At 47.4% G+C, this 26,944-nt stretch overlaps 1 protein-coding gene across 1 annotated transcript; it reads right to left on the reverse strand.

The window, feature by feature from the left end:
- Nucleotides 1-183: 183 nt before the first annotated feature.
- vstm2lb (V-set and transmembrane domain containing 2 like b) lies at nucleotides 184-23,888 on the reverse strand (the record flags this gene model as incomplete). The annotated part of the gene is made up of 4 exons (XM_079218834.1): nucleotides 184-474; nucleotides 678-722; nucleotides 1,942-2,111; nucleotides 23,771-23,888. 4 exons carry the CDS (start codon nucleotides 23,886-23,888, stop codon nucleotides 184-186), a joined length of 624 nt encoding a protein of 207 aa, XP_079074960.1.
- Nucleotides 23,889-26,944: the final 3,056 nt, after the last annotated feature.

Here is a 26,944-nt window from a genome sequence, read left to right on the forward strand (position 1 = left end):
GTCCTTCTCTACAGACTGATGAAGTCCCTCTAGAGACTGATGAAGTCCTTCTCTAGAGACTGATGAAGTCCTTCTCTACAGACTGATGAAGTCCCTCTACAGACTGATGAAGTCCTTCTACAGACTGATGAAGTCCCTCAAGAGACTGATGAAGTCCATCTCTAGACGGACATGCAGACAGATCTAAGGCCCACAGCTCTCATTGCAGTCAGTGGTGCTGCTTGCTGACCTCCTCTTCAGTTCCCGGCCCTCTGTCTGGTGGTGGGCATGGAGGGAGGGGCTCCCCTGTAGCGTGAAGCCATCCGGCCCCGGGCTCCTCTCCGGTGCCACCTGCAGGTGGGCGTGCACACGGTGATGCTGTGCCACGCTGCCGCTGAAGTCGATGACGCGGCACTCATACGTGCCCTCATCCGCCGGCTTGACGCTGGAGAGACGCAGCTTGTGGGAGATGTTGCTGCCGGCTACTTTCACCACCTGATGGGGACGAGACATGATGCTTTTCATCTGTGAACATACAGTAACATTCTAAACTCCTGCATTATGCTTATGGGTTAAATGGATAATATAACTACATCCAGCAAAAGCTTGGATGTCTCTCATATTCATTGTATTGACATAAAAATCGGCTAGTTTTCTTTGATACTGTCTTCTTGTTATTGACGGAGGATCAAACTCACACTAATTTTGGTGCCGTCTTTGGAAGTTTCCTCCAGGGGTTCAACCTGCACGGAAATATGGATAATGCATTAGCAACAGAAGCACATTTCTAAAAACATCTCACAAAAGCAAAACATTGCTGTGGACAAACATGTTTGATGTTTTCAGTGTTTCTCTCTTAAAAAGGCTTCTTTGTTGGTACTGTTTTCTCTCTGGTGGCTGAGCTGTATGTACAGTGTGCGTGGGTGTGCATGCTTATGTGTGCATGTTTAAATGTGTGTGTGTGAGCACACTCTCTACAACCCAGCACGTAAGCCTCTGAGCAGGAGAGTGTGTGTATATGTGTATGCGGAGGCACAGAGGTATTCTTTTGGGTATAGTTATGAATTATGCATGCAGCAGACAGAGAATTTGAAAATCTATTTATTTCACAGTGCCAATTATGGTGTCTAGAGGCACAACAGGGGAGCCTGAGTTCCGCCATGACTGGAGAGAGTCGACCTGTTCCCTCAGTGCTGGCAAATGCTAATCAGCAATTATCCCTTGGTTTCCGTGCCAGAGGGTTCCTGCCGTGGCTAACGGGCAACTTCCCCCTGCTGCCATACAGGGAGCTTCAGTTCACTCCGTTCTGTCCAGATACATTCATTTGCTAAAAACGGAAATGGTGAGACAGAAAATGGACTTTGTGAATCGACTGAAAAGTTTAAGCTTGGGTTGCTGAGTAAAATAAAAACCCTCTTTATAAGACAATATCTGTCATGTATTATGTTGCGAACCATATGCATCTCAAAGATAAAGGGGAATTAGTTCCATATTGTCCTGTTTTACTGGAAACCCCACATGTTATTTTGTAGGATGAAAAACTAAAATGTATTCTTTTAAACCATGAGCAACACACACATTTTTGATTTGTAAGTGTACTGGATGTCTTGCCGTCTTTATGATGTATAATCTACAGCACTGTTGTATCCTTACAGACTATCTGGTGAGCTATGTACCCCTGCATTACCCATAATGTGTTATTCTTATAAATGGCATGTTATGTCATGATTCATTATCTAAAATACTGTTTTTTTTCATACAATTGACCTTTCCACATTCAAGCGGCTTATTTGTGTTCATAGTATATCAGCAGTTGCCCCTATATTGTAAATGATCCCTTCACACCAGTTAGCGATGCTATTGGGATGCTTATCACAAATATATAGATTTACTTTTAAAACAGAAGCAGCTCTTTTCTCACTGGGATCCAAGCATCCTGCACATATCAAACTAAATGCTCACGTTGTTGGTGATCTGATCCGTGTTCTCCTGCCAGTCTCTGTGCTCCTTGATGTACCACCACTGGATCTCCAGCAGGAACGACGGAGAGCCCGCCCCGCGGAAGGAACACGCCATCTCCACATCCTCCCCGCTCTGCGTTGTGATGTCATGAGGCACCTCCGTAAAGAGAGCTGCGAGAGGATACAAGCATACTGAAGTTTAGGGAAAACGATGATCCCCGAAATGACAGGAGGACAAATCCTCAAGATGTCTGTTTCTCAGGGAGCTCAGTGACAACATCTCACTTCATTACGAGACAGCAGCGAGACATTCAGAGAAGGTATCCACTCAACGAGCCAGTGCTAGCTGAGAGATGAAAGCGTTGCTGCATCTGAAGTGTTCTGCTTGCTTCACTCTGAGTCTTTCTGCAGAAACTGTAGTCGCAAGCTCAAGTGTCAAGACGGTGATAATATGCTATTAAAATGTTTGAATAATAGCATCCCTCCTCCGATGGTGCAGCAGCTGAGCTGAATGCTGGACCAGTGTAGTAATCTAGAAGTGTCATAACACTTCAATCCCACACACACACACCTACACAGAGAACATCTTTCTCCTCCGTTTGGCTTCCCGTAATGCTCAATAAGTCAAAGTAAGACTACATTCTCCATCACATCCCATCTGACTCAGCATGCAGCGTGAGTGGGAGGACACGTTGTGATCCTTCTCCTGGGCGAAGAAGCAAAATGCACCTCGATAAAGACGCTAAGCTTTCCTAAAACACATTGAGCCTCGAACAACAGGAGGAAGAAGGAATGAAGTGCAGGCAATATTCATACAGTATCGACCCTTCGAACTATAATATAGTTAATATAGTGCATGGAAGTATAATGCACATATACCATCCGAGCAGCTGTGCATTGATTTTATAAAAATACATAAATAAATATATAACGTCATGTACATTCCCTACTCATGTGTCTCAGGCATCCTCTCCATTAGTCTCACATTTATTTTAAATGAGACTATTTAGGAAATATTACGAAGACTAAACTATGTTTTCTTCTGTAAAGACATATAAAGAAAATATGAATTACTGTGGCTGAGAGTATAAATAATATTTTCAACAAATATGTTGACTACTGTAACTATAACAATGTAAATTATGTGGGCCATTACAATTAATCTAAAATTACACAGCAGATACAGTAAACAATCAAACAAAGCACACGACAATTCTCTGAGGAGAACTACATATTCCTCCTTTATTGTGGTGTAGAATAAGATCAACGGGAATAAAACACATCAGCGATTATCTCACTCTGGAGATTTGAAATGTGTCACCAACTCTTTCGTGAAACAGTGAAAGGTTTCATGCAGGAAGTGTGTCGAGACAATACTCCATAATATAATAAGTATATAATCCATCATGTCTGTGGATTCCTCTCAGCTGCACCACAGTGCTCTTAAGGCTGCATGGCTACACCAGGTCAGCAGACAGAAGTCAGGCGGCGTATCTGTAATTGTCGTGCCCTTCATGCACCTCTGCAGTGGAAACATTTATCAGGAGGAGACGAGCTGGAGGGATGGAGCCGTGCTGGGGCCAAGAAGGGTGAGAAGGGAAAGAAGTGAAAGAAGGGTAGAGGAAAAGAAGAGAGGAAATAAGGACAAGGGCAGAGGTGAACCGAAGCGAGAGTCCAGAAGAAAAGAGCTGAGAACGATGGACGGAAAAGTGAGGAAACACAGAGAGACCACACACACACACACACACACACACACACACACACACACACACACACACACACACACACACACACACACACACACACACACAGAGTATAACAGTATTCCCGCTCTCATAAACTGGTATCGTTCGGGCTTTATTGGATTGTTAATGACACAAAATGAACATTCACAGAAAAAGCATTTAGTTAAATTACTAAATGTAACTAAATGCTACTCAGAGACAACGAGACAGTGAAGCAGATGCATGTTGTTGTGCTGCTGGTCTGTAGGTCTGTGATTGTGCTCACAGTGGGACTCGTTTCCTGTGGAGCGTAATCACAGCTGGAATAATGACGGCAGCAACAAAGCAACCAAACTGAACCCGACACATCAAGCGATTCAGGAATAACATCGGAGGAAAACTGATGAGTATGAGAACGCTAAAGGTTGCAGAAAGAAACTGCAATGTGACCTGTACAATGAGGAAGGAGCTCACAGTAGCAGTTATTACATAAACACATAGCCTGTGTTAACATTCCTGCGGAGACAATTATTTCTTGAAATTAATTAATTTTTTAGTCGGGCTGAATCAACACTTCAATCAATTACCGCACATTTATTTCAACAAAGAATGATAATTAAAAAATACTTCCTGAAGGGAGTAAAGTTGAGGTAAAATGCAGAATTGAAGCATATTTCATGAACTTCCTGTTTGAAGCAGCTCTTTGTACGAGTGTCTGAAGAGGTAAAGCCTCTTATTTATATATATTCTTTTCTGTTATTTCTTTCACTTTTTTTCTTCCTCTATGCATCGTATCATTCAAGAGTCGCTGTCACCCGATGAAGAGCACAGAGGCGCGACACAACTTCCCACAATGCCTTGTGATAATGTGTTTTGAACATATGGGCTGCAGTCGAATAGTCCTTTTTGGTGAGGAACCTTCCTAACTGAGTGAAATGACCTCAAGTACCTAAGTGGCTGCCGTGATAAGAGACGGTCAAATTTTCTAAATGCAAAGGAAAGGAGCTTCAATGCTTCCTAACTTAGCTCCTTTAGCATAGGAACCACTGGACCTGCCTTTACGAAAGGAAAATGCCGACCCACAATTCCTTGCGGTGGCAACATTTAAAGCGACTGTAATGACTCTGCGTTGCCCCGTGAGTTTTGGGCGGCACACGAGGCAACACACTCTGGATTTGGTTAGCAACAAGCTTTATTGTCTGACTCGTGTGCGCTCTCGGCCTCGCCCCTGAGCGCACCTGCCGGCTTGTCTCCGATCAGCTGTCTGTCGCTTCAGCTTCAGCTACAGCTACTCCTGTTTTAATGGGGAGACACACACACACACACACACACACACACACACACACACACAATTGCCCCCAGCTGCGGCTGATTACCTCATCACGGCACCTGTTCCCTTGAACCTCACCCTCGCTCACTTCCCTCTGCAGCTGAGCGCAACCCCGCCCCGCCACCACAGTGACGTATCATTCGGACGTTCACGAGAACAAATGATCATGAAGACAAACGCAGATCATATAAATAATCATCAACATAACTTGGAAATACTTTCAATAATCTGTTAAACCGGCTGGCAAAACTACAAGCGTTACGTTGCTGAAAACTGCTGTAAAGTGATCAAACTGCTGTAAAGTGATCAAACTGCTGTAAAGTGATCAAACTGCTGTAAAGTGATCAAACTGCTATAAAGTGATCAAGCTGCTATAAAGTGATCAAACTGCTATAAAGTGATCAAACTGCTATAAAGTGATCAAGCTGCTGTAAAGTGATCAAACTGCTATAAAGTGATCAAACTGATCAAACTGCTGTAAAGTGATCAAACTGCTATAAAGTGATCAAACTGATCAAACTGCTGTAAAGTGATCAAACTGCTATAAAGTGATCAAACTGATCAAACTGCTGTAAAGTGATCAAACTGACGTATTTGATGTTCTCTCTCTGGTGTTGAACTGCAACTTCAGCCCTCATTATTTTATTTGACAGTTACAGAAGCTTTAATGAAAGAGTTAAACTGGACGAGCTCTTCAGTCTGAGTCAAACTGAAACACTAAAGTAAGGTTTACATCTTGTACTTCTTGTCATTTGCCTTCATGTCCATCCATGGCTTTTATTAACAAAAGGTTAACTGAAACAAAGGATAACAATTCAATACTTCAATAATCCATCCTAGCTGGATGCTACGATATCAGATAGTACACTTAGTAGTTTTGTTGTCTGGAATTGGGGAAATTTACCTCAATCTTTAAAATCAAAATCCCTCTTTTACAATATTATCGTTTTAAAAATCTAAAATGAAGCTAAAGTTAGCCTACATAGCTAGCCAGCTGACACAATCTGCTAATGCTGATTGTCACATCATCCATGAATACATTTTAAGTGGAAAATCTGTTACAGCTTTACAATGACTACGATTTCGGTACTCAAATAATAATTACATTTTTATCTGTCACCATTTGTGTTTATCACACAATTTATTTAATTGTTTGTAAAATAATTATAAAATCAGCCCTTAATGCCCTTTTGAATGTAAGCAACAGAACAGTCTACAACTTATAACCACAGTAGAGCCGAAAGGAGGAATGGTGGAGAGCAGCTGAGTCAAAGTCAAGGCAAGGAGAGTCCTAAAATACACCTGGAGTCCAAAGCAGCCGGACAGGCTCATAGCTACAAGGTCATTCCTGCACTTTCCTCCCGCCAACCAGTAAGACCCCAATTTTGCAAACGCACGATTTTTCTCACTTTTCCACCTCTTCCTTTCTTTTTTAAATCCCTTCTCAGCTCTCTCTCTCAGCAACATCTCCCACAAATCTCCCCCTCTTGTTGTGGACACTGCGACTCCCCCTCCCGTTTCTATCCATCGCCCTTTCATTCCTACTTTCTCCCTATTAGAGGTTGCTGCTACCACTACATCCTGTTCTCTACTCTGCTCCTCTAATTCAGTTCCCCTCCACACTTTTTCCTCCTCTTTGCGGCCGTCTGTGTGGGCAATCTGTGTGTGTGTGTGTGTGTGTGTGTGTGTGTGTGTGTGTGCTGGCTCTCTGGTGTGAGCTGTAAAGAGATGCTTCCAGCTCTCAGTGGCTCACTTCATCTCCTGGAGCCGTGCCCACTGGCTCTGGCAGGTGTTCAGCATCCTGGGAGACTCACTGTGTGTGTGTGTGTGTGTGTGTGTGTGTGTGTGTGTGTGTGTGTGTGTGTGTGTGTGTGTGTGTGTGTGTGTGTGTGTGTGTGTGTGTGTGTGTGTGTGTGTGTGTGTGTGTGTGTGGTGCCCTGTGGCTTGCCGGCGGTGGATGTGTAAATGGATTTGAAATGCATGTCACATATAATGGTGCTGCTGTGTGTTTCTGTTGCATGTTTTAAGTCACTAAGCTCAGCGTGTCCCTACACGAAGGAAAGGAGCGGATCCAATTATCATTTTTGCAATATTTCTGTCTGGAGGCTGGAGGTTTGAGGTTTGAGTCTGAAGGGTGGAGTCTGAAGGGTGGAGTCTGGAGGGTGGAGTCTGAAGGATGGAGGCTGGAGGTTTGAGGCTGGAGGGTGGAGGCTGGAGGTGGGAGTCTGGAGGGTGGAGTCTGGAGGGTGGAGGCTGGAGGCTGGAGGTGGGAGTCTGGAGGGTGGAGTCTGGCGGTGGGAGGGTGGAGGTGGGAGGGTGGAGGCTGAAGGGTAGAGGCTGGAGGTTTGAGTCTGGAGGCTGGAGGGTGGCGGTGGGAGGGTGGAGTCTGAAGGGTGGAGGGTGGAGTCTGAAGGGTGGAGGCTGGAGGTTTGAGTCTGGAGGGTGGAGGCTGGAGGGTGGAGGCTGGAGGGTGGAGGGTGGAGGCTGGAGGTGGGAGGGTGGAGTCTGAAGGGTGGAGGTGGGAGGGTGGAGTCTGGAGGGTTGCGGTGGGAGGGTGGAGTCTGGAGGTGGGAGGGTGGAGTCTGAAGGGTGGAGGCTGGAGGTTGGAGTCTGGGGTGGGAGGGTGGAGTCTGGATGGTGGAGGCTGATGTCTGGACGGTGGAGTCTGGAGGTGGGATGGTGGAGTCTGAAGGGTGGAGGCTGGAGTCTGGAGGGTGGCGTCTGAAGGGTGGAGGCTGGAGGGTGGAGGCTGGATGGGGAGTCTTGAGTCTGGAGGTGTGATGATGGAGTCTGAAGGGTGGAGTATGGAGGCTTTAGTGTGAAGGGTGGAGGCTGGAGTCTGGAGGTGAGAGTCTGGAGGGTGGAGTCTGGAGGGTGGAGGCTGGAGGGTGGAGGCTGGAGGTGGGAGTCTGGAGGGTGGAGTCTGGCGGTGGGAGGGTGGAGGCTGGAGGTGGGAGGGTGGAGGCTGAAGGGTGGAGGCTGTAGGTTTGAGTCTGGAGGCTGAAGGGTGGAGGCTGGAGGTGGGAGGGTGGAGTCTGGATGGTGGAGGCTGATGTCTGGACGGTGGAGGCTGATGTCTGGACGGTGGAGTCTGGAGGTGGGAGGGTGGAGTCTGAAGGGTGGAGGCTGGAGGGTGGAGTCTGAAGGGTGGAGGTTTGAGTCTGGAGGCTGGAGGTGGGAGGGTGTAGTCTGGAGGGTGGAGTCTGAAGGGTTTAGTCTGGAGGGTAGAGTCTGAAGGGTGGAGGTGGGAGGTTGGAGTCTGAAGGGTGGAGGCTGGAGGTGGGAGGGTGGAGTCTGGAGGGTGGCGGCTGGAGGGTGGATTCTGGAGGTGGGGTGGTGGAGTCTGGAGGGTGGAGTCTGAAGGGTGGAGGCTGTCGGCTGGAGGGTGGATTCTGGAGGTGGGGTGGTGGAGGCTGGAGGGTGGAGGCTGGAGGGTGGAGTCTGAAGGGTGGAGGCTGGATTCTGGAGGTGGGGTGGTGGAGTCTGGAGGGTGGATTCTGAAGGGTGGAGGCTGGAGTCTGGAGGTGGGATGGTGGAGGGTGGAGTCTGAAGGGTGGCGGCGGGAGGTGGGATGGTGGAGTCTGAAGGGTGTAGGTTGGTGTCTAAAGGCTGGAGTCTGAAGGGTGGAGTCTGGAGGGTGGCGTCTGAAGGGTGGAGGCTGGATGGGGGAGTCTTGAGTCTGGAGGTCTGATGGTGGAGTCTTAAGGGTGGAGGCTGGTGTCTGGAGGTGGTACGGTGGAATCTGAAAGGTGGAGTCTGGAGGGTGGAGGGTTGAGTCTGAAGGGTGGAGGCTGGAGTCTGGAGGTGGTATGGTGGAGTCTGGAGCCTGAAGGCTTGAGTCTGGAGGGTGGAGGCTGGAGGTGGAGTCTGAAGGGTGGAGTCTGGAGGGTGTAGGTTGGAGTCTGGAGCCTGAAGGCTTGAGTCTGGAGGGTGGAGTCTGAAGGGTGGAGGCTGGAGGCTGGAGTCTGAAGGGTGGAGGCTGGAGTCTGGAGGTGGGATGGTGGAGTCTGAAGGTTGGAGGCTGGAGTATGGAGTCTGGAGGGTGGAGCCTGAAGGGTGGAGTCTGGAGGCTGGAGTCTGAAGGGTGGAGTCTGGAGGTGGGATGGTGGAGTCTGGAGGTGGGATGGTGGAGTCTGAAGGGTAGAGGCTGGAGTCTGGAGGGTGGCGTCTGAAGGGTGGAGGCTGGAGGGTGGAGGCTGGATGGGGAGTCTTGAGTCTGGAGGTGTGATGATGGAGTCTGAAGGGTGGAGTATGGAGGCTTTAGTCTGAAGGGTCGAGGCTGGAGGCTGGAATCTGGAGGTGGTATGGTGGAGTCTGAAAGGTAGAGTCTGGAGGGTGGAGTCTGGAGTCTGAAGGGTGGAGTCTGGAGGCTGGAGTCTGAAGGGTGGAGTCTGGAGGCTGGAGTCTGGAGGCTGGAGTCTGAAGGGTGGAGTCTGGAGGCTGGAGTCTGGAGTCTGGAGTCTGGAGTGTGGAGTCTGGAGGGTGTAGGTTGGTGTCTGTCGTCTGAAGGCTGGAGTCTGGAGTCTGTTGGTCTTAAACCTCCCGTTGTCCTGGTGACATTCCGTCTTCTAGTAGAACTCACTCTAATAACTCATTCACAAAAAACAATAAAACTAAGATAAATATATACCTGTGATGATGGAGTCTGAAGGGTGGAGTATGGAGGCTTTAGTCTGAAGGGTGGAGGCTGGAGTCTGGAGGTGGGAGTCTGGAGGGTGGAGTCTGGCGGTGGGAGGGTGGAGGCTGGAGGTGGGAGGGTGGAGGCTGAAGGGTGGAGGCTGGAGGTTTGAGTCTGGAGGCTGGAGGTGGGAGGGTGGAGTCTGAAGGGTGGAGGCTGGAGGGTGGAGGCTGAAGGGTTGAGGCTGGAGGTTTGAGTCTGGAGGGTGGAGGCTGGAGGGTGGAGGTGGGAGGGTGGAGTCTGAAGGGTGGAGGTGGGAGGGTGGAGTCTGAAGGGTGGAGGCTGGAGGTTGGAGTCTGGGGGTGGGAGGGTGGAGTCTGGATGGTGGAGGCTGATGTCTGGACGGTGGAGTCTGGAGGTGGAATGGTGGAGTCTGAAGGGTGGAGTCTGAAGGGTGTAGTCTGGAGGGTGGAGTCTGAAGGGTTTAGTCTGGAGGGTAGAGTCTGAAGGGTGGAGGCTGGAGGTGGGAGGGTGGAGTCTGAAGGGTGGAGGCTGGAGGCTGGAGGCTGGAGTCTGGAGGTGGGAGGGTGGAGTCTGGAGTCTGGAGGGTGGAGTCTGGAGTCTGAAGGGTGGCGTCTGAAGGGTGGCGTCTAAAGGGTGGAGTCTGAAGGGTGGTGTCTGAAGGGTGGCGTCTAAAGGGTGGAGTCTGAAGGGTGGCGTCTAAAGGGTGGAGTCTGAAGGGTGGCGTCTGAAGGGTGGCGTCTGAAGGGTGGAGTCTGTTGGTCCTTACCCTCCCGTTGTCCTGTCTAGTAGAACTCACTCTAATAACTATCTCTAACTAATTCATAAAAAACAATAAAACTAAGATAAATATATACCTGTACATATATGTATATAATTGTCTAACATGGTGGCCTAGTGGGCTAGGGTTAACCCTGGAACACAGGAGGCCCGGGTTCTAACCTGGGCTGATGCTCTGGGGTCCTTCAGTCAGTCAGGCTGGTACAGGACTCATGTGAGGATCGCTGTACATTAGTATAGCGGTACAGTTCTAGTGGGCACCGTGTTACATGAAGAAGACTTTTTTTGACATCAAATTAATCAGTAACCACTTAGATCAGTGGTTCGCGGACCCGTTTTCAGTGGGTCGCAGTGGGTCGCCTGAAAAAAAAATTTAAAAATTTTTTTAAAAAGATTTTTTTTTTTTTTTTTCATCCTGTGGTGAATTTTTTTGAAGGGAATTTTTTTATGCAGTGGAGTGTCTTTATTTTGCCGGCTCTGGTTTGAACTTGTTTTGCACTTGTCCCTCCATGATTTCAGCAGTGTGTGCCAGGTTGGGTCAAACCAGGTTGGCTCAAACCAGGTTGGGTCAAACCATCCTGATATGAGGGCGCCTGTGGCTCAGTGGTGAGCAGGGTTGTCTTTCAATCAGAGGATCGGCGGCTCAATTCCCGGCTCCGCTAGCCCACTGTCGATGTGTCCTTGAGCAAGACACTTAACCCTAAATTGCTCCTGTAGGTGAATGATGTCATGTAGTGCTAGAAGACTAGAACAGCGCTATACAAGTCCATCCATATGCGGAGACTCTGGGTTTTTAGGATAATTAAATTAAACAGCCAACTGAATATAACATTCACAACTGATGGCGTATGACAGGAAGAAACTCTGGGGTCGTGAGGAGAATTGAGTGCTGCTTAATTTTCTGTAAAGCACAATGTTTTTCAGTATTTACTGATGAGGTAATCACAAGACAAGTTGATTTTATATATATGAATCCTTTTGAATTGCACTTTTTGTTTAATTTATTTTAAATGTGTGGAAAAGCTGCTCCTCCAGACAGTGATTTGTTCCATAGTAAAGTGTTGGTCATAGATTCAGTGAGTGTGTATTATCAGTTAAAGTTAGGTCATTTCAGTCTTTTTGAAATTACTTATTTTTGTTTGTGCATGAAAGCTCTTAGTCTGTTCAAAAATGGCTGAAGATTCTGAATGGTTATGTATGTTGCACTTTGTGGTTTTTAATTAAAATGCAATTAATTGAGAGTAAAGGGGAACAGTTCCCTCTCTAGCATCGCCACCAGCTGCTTGTTTTCATTAAACTTGTTTTTGTGTTGGCATACATATCCTGTACTATCTCTAGGTATCTAAGGTTGCCTTCCGGTCTGATCTGCAGACTTCGACCTGTGAAACCCGACTACAAGACGCTGGTGCTGTGGCGACGTCGAGTCCTGACCAGTCTAACCAGTCTGACCAGTCTGACCAGTCTGACCAGTCTGACAAGTCTGCTCTGCAGACCTCCAAAAGTTTTCCTGACTTTAATCACATCAGCGTCACCAGAAATCAATCACATGACCTCGTAGAACGCTAAATCAACCAAAAAGCTGACGCCAATGGAGCATTTTCACCTGCAGACTGCAGAGATGATGACATCCTTCTGAGGTGGATATTGAGTCAGGACATCTCAGCCTCGTGTCTCCTTTCTAACGTCTGCTTGGCCTTTTCTAAGTATAGATTTTATGAGGCAGTACTTCTGTAGAGGCAGGGACCCTGTGTGAAGAAGCAAGTCAGTACATGTATTTTTAACTTCTATATTGCTCAGAAAGCAATATAGAAGTGAGGCATGGGAACACAGAGGCGCCTGCTTGCTATCCACTGAAGACTCATTAAAAATGAAAGGGAGAGAAATAATGAAAGAAAAGCAATGTGGTGGAGGACATAAATATATGAACAAACTGCTCTCGCCCCAAAGAGACTCACTTCAGGTCCAAAACAAAATGAGAAGGATAAATCCAGCCTGAGAGGCAGTGTGGGGTCAATCCATCCATCCTCTCTCTCTATACCCCTCTCTCTCTCTCTCTCTCTCCCTCTCTCTCCCTCTGTCTGTCTGTCTGTCTGTCTGTCTCTCTCTCTGTCTCTCTCTCTGTCTGTCTCTCTCTCTCCCTTCCTGCTTCGGAGCGAACTTGAGCTGTTTGAGGATGACTAAATTACAGAGGGCTAATTAGCATGGAGACACCCGTATCTTTTCAGCTGTGTGTGTGTGTGTGTGTGTGTGTGTGTGTGTGTGTGTGTGTGTGTGTGTGTGTGTGTGTGTGTGTGTGTGTGTGTGTGTGAGAGAGAGAGCTAGAGACAGAAGCTTTCAGTTTAAGACTGCACCAACCTTTGTTTTACTTTGCCAAATCATTTGAGGACGATTCAATAGTGTTTACTTATTTTGAACATATCACATGAAAAGACCACAATCTAAGTTAATTCTCTCATCAATTTCAAGTCTAATCATTCTCCCTGAAATCTCAACTAACCAATCACAAATATGTGCAGTGGTTCCATTCTTTAAAACAGTCTTCAGTAAGTTACTGCAGTAAAGTGAAGTTTGTGAGGGTAGGAGGCTCCTTGAGTACGTAGAGCACAGCATGGTGCATGTGGAACCTGGTAATGACATGTATGTATATATACATTTAGAACACATTGAGTTACTTACACAGTTCATTATATTGATGTGGGTGCTGCTTCACATGCTTTAACTGTTTCAGATTTTTTTTTTATGTTACTGTTTGAACATAGACAAAAGAAGGAGTGGCTTGTCCCTCACAGGGACCCTTACTACTGAACATGACAAAAGAAGGAGGGGCTTGTCCCTCACAGGGACCCTTACTACTGAACATGACAAAAGAAGGAGTGGCTTGTCCCTCACAGGGACCCTTACTACTGAACATGACAAAAGAAGGAGGGGCTTGTCCCTCACAGGGACCCTTACTACTGAACATGACAAAAGAAGGAGTGGCTTGTCCCTCACAGGGACCCTTACTACTGAACATAGACAAAAGAAGGAGTGGCTTGTCCCTCACAGGGACCCTTACTACTGAACATGACAAAAGAAGGAGTGGCTTGTCCCTCACAGGGACCCTTACTACTGAACATGACAAAAGAAGGAGGGGCTTGTCCCTCACAGGGACCCTTACTACTGAACATGATAAAAGGAGTGGCTTGTCCCTCACAGGGACCCTTACTACTGAACATAGACAAAAGAAGGAGTGGCTTGTCCCTCACAGGGACCCTTACTACTGAACATGACAAAAGAAGGAGGGGCTTGTCCCTCACAGGGACCCTTACTACTGAACATGATAAAAGGAGTGGCTTGTCCCTCACAGGGACCCTTACTACTGAACATGACAAAAGAAGGAAGGGCTTGTCCCTCACAGGGACCCTTACTACTGAACATGACAAAAGAAGGAGGGGCTTGTCCCTCACAGGGACCCTTACTACTGAACATGACAAAAGAAGGAGGGGCTTGTCCCTCACAGGGACCCTTACTACTGAACATGACAAAAGAAGGAGGGGCTTGTCCCTCACAGGGACCCTTACTACTGAACATGACAAAAGAAGGAGTGGCTTGTCCCTCACAGGGACCCTTACTACTGAGCATGACAAAAGAAGGAGGGGCTTGTCCCTCACAGGGACCCTTACTACTGAACATGACAAAAGAAGGAGGGGCTTGTCCCTCACAGGGACCCTTACTACTGAACATGACAAAAGAAGGAGGGGCTTGTCCCTCACAGGGACCCTTACTACTGAACATGACAAAAGAAGGAGTGGCTTGTCCCTCACAGGGACCCTTACTACTGAGCATGACAAAAGAAGGAGGGGCTTGTCCCTCACAGGGACCCTTACTACTGAGCATGACAAAAGAAGGAGGGGCTTGTCCCTCACAGGGACCCTTACTACAGAACAGACTGTTTATGTTGTTCCCTGATAAAATAAAATGTTTCTTCTGGTACCTGTTCAGAAAAAAAGAAAACTGTTTTATATACTGTTGTTAACTTGCTGTTGCTCCAGAGTGCCTGTTATAGTGTTCTGATAACATTACTTTAGAATAAAAGCGTGCAATACACTAGTTTTTTATTAACTATTGAATTTGGCTCATAATGTGATTAATCGCAGTTAATCACAGAAAAATCATGCGATTAATCAGTTAAATTTGTTCAACTTTGCCCAGCCCTAAGATATATATATGATTTGTAATCATCTGTAATACTCCAGCGAGGGAATTCCTTAAATGCAGGGTCCATCAGACATAAAACACAACTGCTGCCACAGTAACTTTAGTTTCTCATAATTGAGATGAAATCAGGGATTTGGGAACGTCGGCACACACTGTGCCAAACAGTTATGTCAAAGTATTGTAGCCAGAGGACAAAGAGAGGCAGAGGTAGCTGGAAGAACTGAAAATCTTTATGTGGACATTTGTCACCTGAAAGTTGCCACCTTGAAATCAGGGCCGTTAACTCAACACTTCCCTTTGAGTCTCATCCGCCGGGCGCTGAAGAGCAGAAAGTAAATACTGAGACATACAAACCCAGCTGAGCATCAGCAAGGTGAATGTAAATCGGCCGTGAACAGAACCCCTGTGAGAAGAGGTATTTCACTCGCTTTATGAATGGCTTTAATAATCAGAGAACAGTGATGAAATAACAAGAAGCTTCTGTAATAAAGAACTGCTGCAGGAATTCATCTTGATCTTAAAAAGCTTTAATGGTGCTTTCAGATATCAAACGAGAGGAAGAAGGTGTGTTTGTGAACGTGGGAAACGCCTTGAAGGGTTACAGCACGTTGTGCAGGTTTAGAAGATATGGTTTTAACACGAGATGCTGTATTCTCATCAGTCTACCACTAGTGAGTCAAACGTTATACCTGTATATGTTGTGAGTCCTTCCACTGACAGACTGTCTCACTGGGCCAGGCGTTGTCAGCTGTGGGAAGTATCCTGCAGCAGTTTAGGCTGGAGTGACGGCCGATAACCAAATGTGGAAATACACATAATTACACTGACAAACCCAAACCAATGCAACAGGAAGGGAGCGGTGATCAAGCCTGCAGCCGTCTGCTCCAGAGATGTTGCATCGCCCTCGAGACTCAGAGGCTGTTTCTGCGTCTACGAAGCAGCTTGTGCTGCTGACAACACACACCGGCACTCTGAGCCATTTCCCAGAATGCACTGGACTCCATGTGGTCTCTGAAAGGTAACATTGTGTTTAGCTTGAGTTCGTTGCCCTTGTGACCCTTCAAGAGATGGCGGACGTGTCTTCAGGAGACGCGCCGCTGCTCCAGCACTTCATACTTCACACTTGATGCTCGACATGAAGTGTGAAGCCGACGTAAAACTGAAGCGCTTACACCTTGGTCGAAGTAATTCCATTTAATCTTAACTTTCAATTAGAGTGAGTCTAAGTGAGCTTATTTAACCAGGACCTCGTCACACATGTCCTGTTCTCCATCCTCTCAATTAAAGAAAACTCATTTCCTGCCACTGCCCATTTCCCCGAGCAGAGCGGACAGCAACATGAACTGCATATTGTTTGCACCCGCTATCCGTCCTGTCTCAAGTCTGTTTCTCAAGAGATGTTGTTCATTACTCCGACACAAACACGGTCATAACGTTCTGCAGCCGAGTGCAATGGGCCCTGTTTTAGTGTTGCAGCTAATGCTGTAAAGTATAAATGAGCTTCAGGTCAATGCTTCAATACGTGTATGCAAATGAAGCTCATGTCGATACGTGCAAATGTCACCAACACGCTATCTGAGAAAGATTTGGCCCGAGCAGCAGCAGCAGAAGCATTCCACATTTATAGGCCCCACTTTTCTGCATCGAGCCAAACATGGAAAATAGTTAAATATTTATCTATATTTAAAAGAGACAAGAGCAAAAATTGGGATCTTTAGTTAACATATATATTAAAATAAATATAAAATATGTTTTTACTGTATTTTTTAAATCCTAATTTCTTTCTATGGAAAATGTAATTGTATTAATGATTTCAACAAGTGGACCAGACAAAATGTTTCGCGGGTCAGGACAAACATCACCAGGTCACAGCAGTCACCAGAGGAAGCAGTGGCGTTCCAAGTGGCAGATTGTTAAAATGTGCTGTGGCCTCCTCGAGGTGAGCGTTGCTTCATCCTCCTCATCCTCCTCATCCTCTCACTCTCCTGCTGTCAGCCTCCTCCTCTGCGCAGCACGACTGTACAATCTGTCGGCCTCACGCACAGCCGGAGCTCCATTAAATTGAAAGCCAATGCAAACTGCCGGGCTGGCCGTCCTCATTAAGGACCCAGGCAGAGGCCAGAGGACCAGACTCTTTGAAGCTGATGAACTGGAACACGCCCCCTCATGTGAAAGTAGTGCGCTGACGATGGAGAGCAGGACGGATGCTGCTATGGAGACGAACAATGAACAGCTCAGAACTGATGATGAAACCGCATCAACACATGTTCATCGCTTTGTGTTGAACATGAAGGAAAACTCACACAAACACGGCTCACTCCTCCAAGACCCCGGTGAGATTTGACCCCGGTGAGACTCGACCCCGGTGAGACTCGACCCCAATTAGACTCGACCCCGGTGAGACTCGACCCCCGTGAGACTCGACCCCGGTGAGACTCGACCCCAATGAGACTCGACCCCGGTGAGACACGACCCCGGTGAGACTCGACCCCAATGAGACTCGACCCCGGTGAGACTCGACCCCAATGAGACTCGACCCCGGTGAGACTCGACCCCAATGAGACTCGAACCCAATGAGACTCGAACCCGGTGAGACTCGACCCTGGTGAGCTGATGAGACTCGACCCCGGTGAGACTCGACCCCAATGAGACTCGACCCCGGTGAGACTCGACCCCGGTGAGACTCGACCCCAATGAGACTCGACCCCAATGAGACTCGACCCTGGTGAGACTCGACGCAATGAGACTCGACCCCAGTGAGACTCGACGCAATGAGACTCGACCCCGGTGAGACTCGACCCCAATGAGACTCGACCCCAATGAGACTCGACCCCGGTGAGACTCGACCCCAATGAGACTCGACCCCGGTGAGACTCGACCCCAATGAGACTCGACCCCAATGAGACTCGACCCCAGTGAGACTCGACGCAATGAGACTCGACCACGGTGAGACTCGACCCCAATGAGACTCGACCCCGGTGAGACTCGACCCCAGTGAGACTCGACCCCCGTGAGACTCGACCCCAATGAGACTCGACCCCGGTGAGACTCGACCCTGTGGCCGGTGAGTCTCTGACACTTTGGCACAGCGTGGCCCACAGTGAGCCGCTCGGCTTCACACCAAACTCATTGTTTTGCTATGCAGGTGATTTAATCCACTTCAGCTTGAGTGGAAACGGGGTGCCGGGGCCACTGGGGCCACCGGGGCCACCGGGGCCACCGGGGCCACCGGGGCCTTAATCTGAGGCATTAATCTGGAACAAATAAATCAGGCTGAATCCAACGAGCCTCTCCAGAACACGGCGTGCTTCTTTTTTGACGGCTCAGCTCCCCTCGGCTCGGCCAATTGATCAAAGAGCCGATTGAAGGAAGAGGAAGAAAACACAATCTCCTGAGGATTACTTACCACAGGAACGCTTGCTTCTGTTGCTGAGGCTCCTGCTGCTTTTTCTGCATCAACTTTTAAAAACCTGAACACTCGTTTCTCCAGAGTAATGTCCTCTCCACCCTGAGGCATTTTCTTCTTCACGGCCAGTCTGAGACGTGCGGCGGGAACGACAACACAACGATTATTGCCAATTTAATGAACTCCTTGGGGAAAATGCTAATTGATTTTACAACCTGTCCCAGACAGTCAATCCATCTGAAAGCAGCGCACGCGGCATTCATTTGTGGTGATCGAGCTCAAGCTAACTTGCTAAGCAGAGAGGTCTCAAGGGACAACTGGAGACACCGTGATGAAGTGGTTATCGCACACTTTAATCACACAGTAAATCTGTCTGGAGATGCTGGAGAAAGGTACGACTGCTCGGTAACAAACGCGTTACAGTGACGCTTAAAAGAGCTGACGGTGAGAAACATGTAACAGGAAATGTATTCTAAAACAAATGGCTGAAGCAGTTTTAAAGTGATATATTTAAGGATGGCCACATCTACAGCAGACACCTCTGGAATCAGTCACACAAACATAAATACTCAAAACAAGTGGTTTCAGGAAAGTCTACAAAAACGGTGAGGTGGGCTTTATGTTGTGTAATTGGGTTTGAATCCTCCCGTTAACACCTTCCCTCATTTCATCCAGATAGTTCTACGGCTCATTAATATTTTAGTTGGTCCTCCTTTCCTTAATTAAAAGACAACACGATCTCACAGCAGGCTTCACCAACTATTTGAGTTTCATCAGAATAACACTGATGCATCATCCTCTAATACGCTCATCACTAACAAATCAGTCTCCAGAAGTCTAATGCAGTCTGGGTCGAGTATTGAGCAACAAACTCACCACAGGATGGTTGTTCCAACAAGAAACCCAACCTCTGAGTATTAAACCTGGTCTCAGCTCTACATTAGCATACATTAAACCTGGTCTCAGATCTACAGGAGCATATATTAAACCTGGTCTCATCATAGTATTAAACCTGGTCTCAGCTCTACATTAGCATACATTAAACCTGGTCTCAGATCTACAGGAGCATAGTATTAAACCTGGTCTCATCATAGTATTAAACCTGGTCTCAGCTCTACATCAGCATAGTATTAAACCTGGTCTCATCATAGTATTAAACCTGGTCTCAGATCTACAGGAGCATGTATTAAACCTGGTCTCAGCTCTACAGGAGCATAGTATTAAACCTGGTCTCATCATAGTATTAAACCTGGTCCCAGCTCTACATCAGCATAGTATTAAACCTGGTCTCATCATAGTATTAAACCTGGTCTCAGATCTACAGGAGCATGTATTAAACCTGGTCTCAGATCTACAGGAGCATATATTAAACCTGGTCTCAGCTCTACATCAGCATAGTATTAAACCTGGTCTCATCATAGTATTAAACCTGGTCTCAGCTCTACATTAGCATACATTAAACCTGGTCTCAGATCTACAGGAGCATAGTATTAAACCTGGTCTCATCATAGTATTAAACCTGGTCTCAGATCTACAGGAGCATAGTATTAAACCTGGTCTCATCATAGTATTAAACCTGGTCTCAGCTCTACATCAGCATAGTATTAAACCTGGTCTCATCATAGTATTAAACCTGGTCTCAGATCTACAGGAGCATGTATTAAACCTGGTCTCAGATCTACAGGAGCATATATTAAACCTGGTCTCAGCTCTACATCAGCATAGTATTAAACCTGGTCTCATCATAGTATTAAACCTGGTCTCAGCTCTACATTAGCATACATTAAACCTGGTCTCAGATCTACAGGAGCATATATTAAACCTGGTCTCATCATAGTATTAAACCTGGTCTCAGCTCTACATTAGCATACATTAAATCTGGTCTCAGATCTACAGGAGCATAGTATTAAACCTGGTCTCATCATAGTATTAAACCTGGTCTCAGCTCTACATCAGCATAGTATTAAACCTGGTCTCATCATAGTATTAAACCTGGTCTCAGCTCTACATCAGCATAGTATTAAACCTGGTCTCATCATAGTATTAAACCTGGTCTCAGATCTACAGGAGCATATATTAAACCTGGTCTCAGCTCTACAGGAGCATAGTATTAAACCTGGTCTCATCATAGTATTAAACCTGGTCTCAGATCTACAGGAGCATATATTAAACCTGGTCTCAGCTCTACAGGAGCATATATTAAACCTGGTCTCATCATAGTATTAAACCTGGTCTCAGCTCTACATTAGCATACATTAAACCTGGTCTCAGATCTACAGGAGCATAGTATTAAACCTGGTCTCATCATAGTATTAAACCTGGTCTCAGCTCTACATCAGCATAGTATTAAACCTGGTCTCAGATCTACAGGAGCATAGTATTAAACCTGGTCTCATCATAGTATTAAACCTGGTCTCAGATCTACAGGAGCATAGTATTAAACCTGGTCTCATCATAGTATTAAACCTGGTCTCAGCTCTACATCAGCATAGTATTAAACCTGGTCTCATCATAGTATTAAACCTGGTCTCAGATCTACAGGAGCATGTATTAAACCTGGTCTCAGATCTACAGGAGCATATATTAAACCTGGTCTCAGCTCTACATCAGCATAGTATTAAACCTGGTCTCATCATAGTATTAAACCTGGTCTCAGCTCTACATTAGCATACATTAAACCTGGTCTCAGATCTACAGGAGCATATATTAAACCTGGTCTCATCATAGTATTAAACCTGGTCTCAGCTCTACATTAGCATACATTAAACCTGGTCTCAGATCTACAGGAGCATAGTATTAAACCTGGTCTCATCATAGTATTAAACCTGGTCTCAGCTCTACATCAGCATAGTATTAAACCTGGTCTCATCATAGTATTAAACCTGGTCTCAGCTCTACATCAGCATAGTATTAAACCTGGTCTCATCATAGTATTAAACCTGGTCTCAGATCTACAGGAGCATATATTAAACCTGGTCTCAGCTCTACAGGAGCATAGTATTAAACCTGGTCTCATCATAGTATTAAACCTGGTCTCAGATCTACAGGAGCATATATTAAACCTGGTCTCAGCTCTACAGGAGCATATATTAAACCTGGTCTCATCATAGTATTAAACCTGGTCTCAGCTCTACAGGAGCATAGTATTAAACCTGGTCTCAGCTCTACATTAGCATACATTAAACCTGGTCTCAGATCTACAGGAGCATATATTAAACCTGGTCTCATCATAGTATTAAACCTGGTCTCAGCTCTACATTAGCATACATTAAACCTGGTCTCAGATCTACAGGAGCATAGTATTAAACCTGGTCTCATCATAGTATTAAACCTGGTCTCAGATCTACAGGAGCATGTATTAAACCTGGTCTCAGATCTACAGGAGCATATATTAAACCTGGTCTCAGCTCTACAGGAGCATAGTATTAAACCTGGTCTCATCATAGTATTAAACCTGGTCTCAGCTCTACAGGAGCATAGTATTAAACCTGGTCTCAGCTCTACATTAGCATACATTAAACCTGGTCTCAGATCTACAGGAGCATATATTAAACCTGGTCTCATCATAGTATTAAACCTGGTCTCATCATAGTATTAAACCTGGTCTCATCATAGTATTAAACCTGGTCTCATCATAGTATTAAACCTGGTCTCATCATAGTATTAAACCTGGTCTCAGCTCTACATCAGCATAGTATTAAACCTGGTCTCATCATAGTATTAAACCTGGTCTCAGCTCTACATTAGCATACATTAAACCTGGTCTCAGATCTACAGGAGCATATATTAAACCTGGTCTCATCATAGTATTAAACCTGGTCTCAGCTCTACATTAGCATACATTAAACCTGGTCTCAGATCTACAGGAGCATAGTATTAAACCTGGTCTCATCATAGTATTAAACCTGGTCTCAGCTCTACATCAGCATAGTATTAAACCTGGTCTCATCATAGTATTAAACCTGGTCTCAGCTCTACATCAGCATAGTATTAAACCTGGTCTCATCATAGTATTAAACCTGGTCTCAGATCTACAGGAGCATATATTAAACCTGGTCTCAGCTCTACAGGAGCATAGTATTAAACCTGGTCTCATCATAGTATTAAACCTGGTCTCAGATCTACAGGAGCATATATTAAACCTGGTCTCAGCTCTACAGGAGCATATATTAAACCTGGTCTCATCATAGTATTAAACCTGGTCTCAGCTCTACAGGAGCATAGTATTAAACCTGGTCTCAGCTCTACATTAGCATACATTAAACCTGGTCTCAGATCTACAGGAGCATATATTAAACCTGGTCTCATCATAGTATTAAACCTGGTCTCAGCTCTACATTAGCATACATTAAACCTGGTCTCAGATCTACAGGAGCATAGTATTAAACCTGGTCTCATCATAGTATTAAACCTGGTCTCAGATCTACAGGAGCATGTATTAAACCTGGTCTCAGATCTACAGGAGCATATATTAAACCTGGTCTCAGCTCTACAGGAGCATAGTATTAAACCTGGTCTCATCATAGTATTAAACCTGGTCTCAGCTCTACAGGAGCATAGTATTAAACCTGGTCTCAGCTCTACATTAGCATACATTAAACCTGGTCTCAGATCTACAGGAGCATATATTAAACCTGGTCTCATCATAGTATTAAACCTGGTCTCATCATAGTATTAAACCTGGTCTCATCATAGTATTAAACCTGGTCTCAGCTCTAGGAGCATCCCTCCCCTCCTCATAAAGCCCACCCTCAGGAGCTGTGATTTGTCTCCGGAGCCCTGAAGGCTCACACCTTGGCTTCTTGGTTTTGCTTCATAGTTCATCTTGACTTGCATTTTGTGTCCGTCAGCCAAACCTGGGCCTCATGTTTGTTGCCATGCACTAATCTGATTGATCTGATCAGCGTGTTAAAGTAGTCCCACTGAACTGTTGATCTGGTAAAGTACACTGGGGATGCATCGTGTGTTTATTGTATCATGACATCATGACGTCATTATATCATTATTAGTTTATTTGCGCTGACGTTTAGGACATTGCTATTGCCGAATCAAATCTGTGAGGTTGCGGTTATTAGGTGAAGCGTTATAATAACGATTATAACAGATATACAGCAATTATTTTTCATAAAGGATTCTTCAGAAATAACACAATATAACCTTGAAGACAACCTTTTGTCCAACTAACAGGTTGAAACTCATTCATGTGTTTTACTGCTCTTTATAAGTTTTATAAGTCATCTTTCCTATCACTTGAAATATGAAAATAAACTAGCCTATAGTCAACCACTGTCATGCGGACTCATGATAGAATATTCATAAGTTTAAGTTGAATTAACCCCGAATCATGATCTTATCAAGATAATCACATCCAGTGATTAACAGTCAAACTGCAATATAGTCCACATCTATAACAACAAGAATACACTTTAATAACACACGAGGTCGACCATCATCTCTGCATCTCTTTCATTGTTTTTTAGCTGTGTGCACGTATTGTAAAAGCGTCCACATTTTATAATCCTTATATATTGTATTTTACTTCTGTTTTTAGGTTTGTTTTACTTTTTGAACACGTGCCTCTCGGGACTCCGGGTGGAAAACAGCCTCTTGACTAACTCTGACACTTTTAACATACATGTTGTTATTAATGTGCACTGTCCCCTTATTAAATACACCACGATACCGTTCTCTGAGCCCCACCCAGTCACTCCTCTCCATAACTCAGCAGTCTTCCTCCAGACATGAACTACTCACCTTCATCCCCAGAGACGCGGTGCCGCAGCGCGGCTGCTCCGCCGCTGAGAGCTGCGTGGAGTTGGACATAAAGTCCCGCGTACTGTAACATCCTCAGCATCGCTCGGAAGGCGCGCATCGCTCCAGCTGTCTCGCGCAGTGTGGATGTGCTCACGAGCCGGCGTGGGGACGCTCCGCGCCGCAGACAGCAGCTCTGCGCGGGAGGAGGAGGCGCGGCGGCGCCGCTCGCTCTGCGGGGGAGACGATGCGGCCCCGCGGAGGGAGAGGCGGCGCGAGGCAGGTGCTGCGGCTCTCGCACACTCAATTAGGCGGAGGGATCTCGCAGAGTTGTTCCACTTTTTGCACCTTTTTTTGTTTATGTTCACAATTGTTTACTCAGCTGGCAGAGAACTGCCGACTTATTATGTGTATTCAAGGACATATTTAGGAGTACATAGTGTGTTTCTTTTAATGAGTGTGTGCGTGCGTGTGTGTGTGTGTGTGGTGCCCTGTGGCATGCAGGGTGGATGTGTAAATGGATTTGAAATGCATGTCACATATAATGGTGCTGCTGTGTGTTTCTGTTGCATGTTTTAAGTCACTAAGCTCAGCGTGTCCCAACACGAAGGAAAGGAGCGGATCCAATTATCATTGTGCAACACTTTTGTCTGGAGTCTGGAGGGTGGAGACTAGAGGGTGGAAGTGGGAGGGTGGAGTCTGGAGGATGGAGTCTGAAGGGTGGAGTCTGGAGATGGGAGGGTGGAGTCTGAAGGGTGGAGTCTGGAGGTGGGAGGGTGGAGTCTGAAGGGTGGAGTCTGGAGGGTGGAGTCTGAAGGGTGGAGTCTGAAGGTGGGAGGGTGGAGTCTGGAGGGTGGAGTCTGAAGGGTGGAGTCTGGAGGGTGGAGTCTGAAGTCTGGAAGGTGGAGTCTGGAGGTGGGAGGGTGGAGTCTGGAGGGTGGAGTCTGAAGTCTGGAGTCTGAAGTCTGGAGGGTGGAGTCTGAAGTCTGGAGGTGGAGTCTGAAGTCTGGAGTCTGAAGGGTGGAGTCTGGAGGTGAGAGGGTGGAGTCTGGAGGGTGGAGTCTGAAGTCTGGAGGGTGGAGTCTGGAGGGTGGAGTCTGAAGTCTGGTGTCTGGAGTCTGGAGGTGGAGTCTGGAGTCTGATGGGTGGAGTCTGGAGGTGGGAGGGTGGAGTCTGGAGGGTGGAGTCTGAAGTCTGGAGGGTGGAGTCTGGAGGTGGAGTCTGAAGGGTGGAGTCTGGAGGTGGGAGGGTGGAGTCTGGAGGGTGGAGTCTGAAGTCTGGAGGGTGGAGTCTGAAGTCTGGAGTCTGGAGGTGGAGTCTGGAGGTGGGAGGGTGGAGTCTGAAGGGTGGAGTCTGGAGGGTGGAGTCTGGAGGGTGGAGTCTGAAGTCTGGAGTCTGAAGGGTGGAGTCTGAAGGGTGGAGTCTGAAGGGTGGAGTCTGGAGGTGTGAGGGTGGAGTCTGGAGTCTGGAGGGTGGAGGTGGGAGGGTGGAGTCTGGAGGGTGGTGTCTGAAGTCTGGAGGGTGGAGTCTGAAGGGTGGAGTCTGGAGGTGGGAGGGTGGAGTCTGAAGGGTGGAGTCTGGAGGGTGGAGTCTGAAGGGTGGAGTCTGAAGGTGGGAGGGTGGAGTCTGGAGGGTGGAGTCTGAAGGGTGGAGTCTGAAGGGTGGAGTCTGGAGGGTGGAGTCTGAAGTCTGGAAGGTGGAGTCTGGAGGTGGGAGGGTGGAGTCTGGAGGGTGGAGTCTGAAGTCTGGAGTCTGAAGTCTGGAGGGTGGAGTCTGAAGTCTGGAGGTGGAGTCTGAAGTCTGGAGTCTGAAGGGTGGAGTCTGGAGGTGAGAGGGTGGAGTCTGGAGGGTGGAGTCTGAAGTCTGGAGGGTGGAGTCTGGAGGGTGGAGTCTGAAGTCTGGTGTCTGGAGTCTGGAGGTGGAGTCTGGAGTCTGATGGGTGGAGTCTGGAGGTGGGAGGGTGGAGTCTGGAGGGTGGAGTCTGAAGTCTGGAGGGTGGAGTCTGGAGGTGGAGTCTGAAGGGTGGAGTCTGGAGGTGGGAGGGTGGAGTCTGGAGGGTGGAGTCTGAAGTCTGGAGGGTGGAGTCTGAAGTCTGGAGTCTGGAGGTGGAGTCTGGAGGTGGGAGGGTGGAGTCTGAAGGGTGGAGTCTGGAGGGTGGAGTCTGGAGGGTGGAGTCTGAAATCTGGAGGTGGAGTCTGAAGTCTGGAGTCTGAAGGGTGGAGTCTGAAGGGTGGAGTCTGGAGGTGTGAGGGTGGAGTCTGGAGTCTGGAGGGTGGAGGTGGGAGGGTGGAGTCTGGAGGGTGGTGTCTGAAGTCTGGAGGGTGGAGTCTGAAGGGTGGAGTCTGGAGGTGGGAGGGTGGAGTCTGAAGGGTGGAGTCTGGAGGGTGGAGTCTGAAGGGTGGAGTCTGAAGGTGGGAGGGTGGAGTCTGGAGGGTGGAGTCTGAAGGGTGGAGTCTGAAGGGTGGAGTCTGGAGGGTGGAGTCTGAAGTCTGGAAGGTGGAGTCTGGAGGTGGGAGGGTGGAGTCTGGAGGGTGGAGTCTGAAGTCTGGAGTCTGAAGTCTGGAGGGTGGAGTCTGAAGTCTGGAGGTGGAGTCTGAAGTCTGGAGTCTGAAGGGTGGAGTCTGGAGGTGAGAGGGTGGAGTCTGGAGGGTGGAGTCTGAAGTCTGGAGGGTGGAGTCTGGAGGGTGGAGTCTGAAGTCTGGTGTCTGGAGTCTGGAGGTGGAGTCTGGAGTCTGATGGGTGGAGTCTGGAGGTGGGAGGGTGGAGTCTGGAGGGTGGAGTCTGAAGTCTGGAGGGTGGAGTCTGGAGGTGGAGTCTGAAGGGTGGAGTCTGGAGGTGGGAGGGTGGAGTCTGGAGGGTGGAGTCTGAAGTCTGGAGGGTGGAGTCTGAAGTCTGGAGTCTGGAGGTGGAGTCTGGAGGTGGGAGGGTGGAGTCTGAAGGGTGGAGTCTGGAGGGTGGAGTCTGAAATCTGGAGGTGGAGTCTGAAGGGTGGAGTCTGAAGGGTGGAGTCTGGAGGTGTGAGGGTGGAGTCTGGAGTCTGGAGGGTGGAGGTGGGAGGGTGGAGTCTGGAGGGTGGTGTCTGAAGTCTGGAGGGTGGAGTCTGAAATCTGGAGTCTGGAGGTGGAGTCTGAAGTCTGGAGTCTGAAGGGTGGAGTCTGGAGGTGTGAGGGTGGAGTC

Source organism: Taurulus bubalis, assembly GCF_910589615.1.
Source record: "Taurulus bubalis genome assembly, chromosome: 5".
Classification (NCBI taxonomy): domain Eukaryota; kingdom Metazoa; phylum Chordata; class Actinopteri; order Perciformes; family Cottidae; genus Taurulus; species Taurulus bubalis.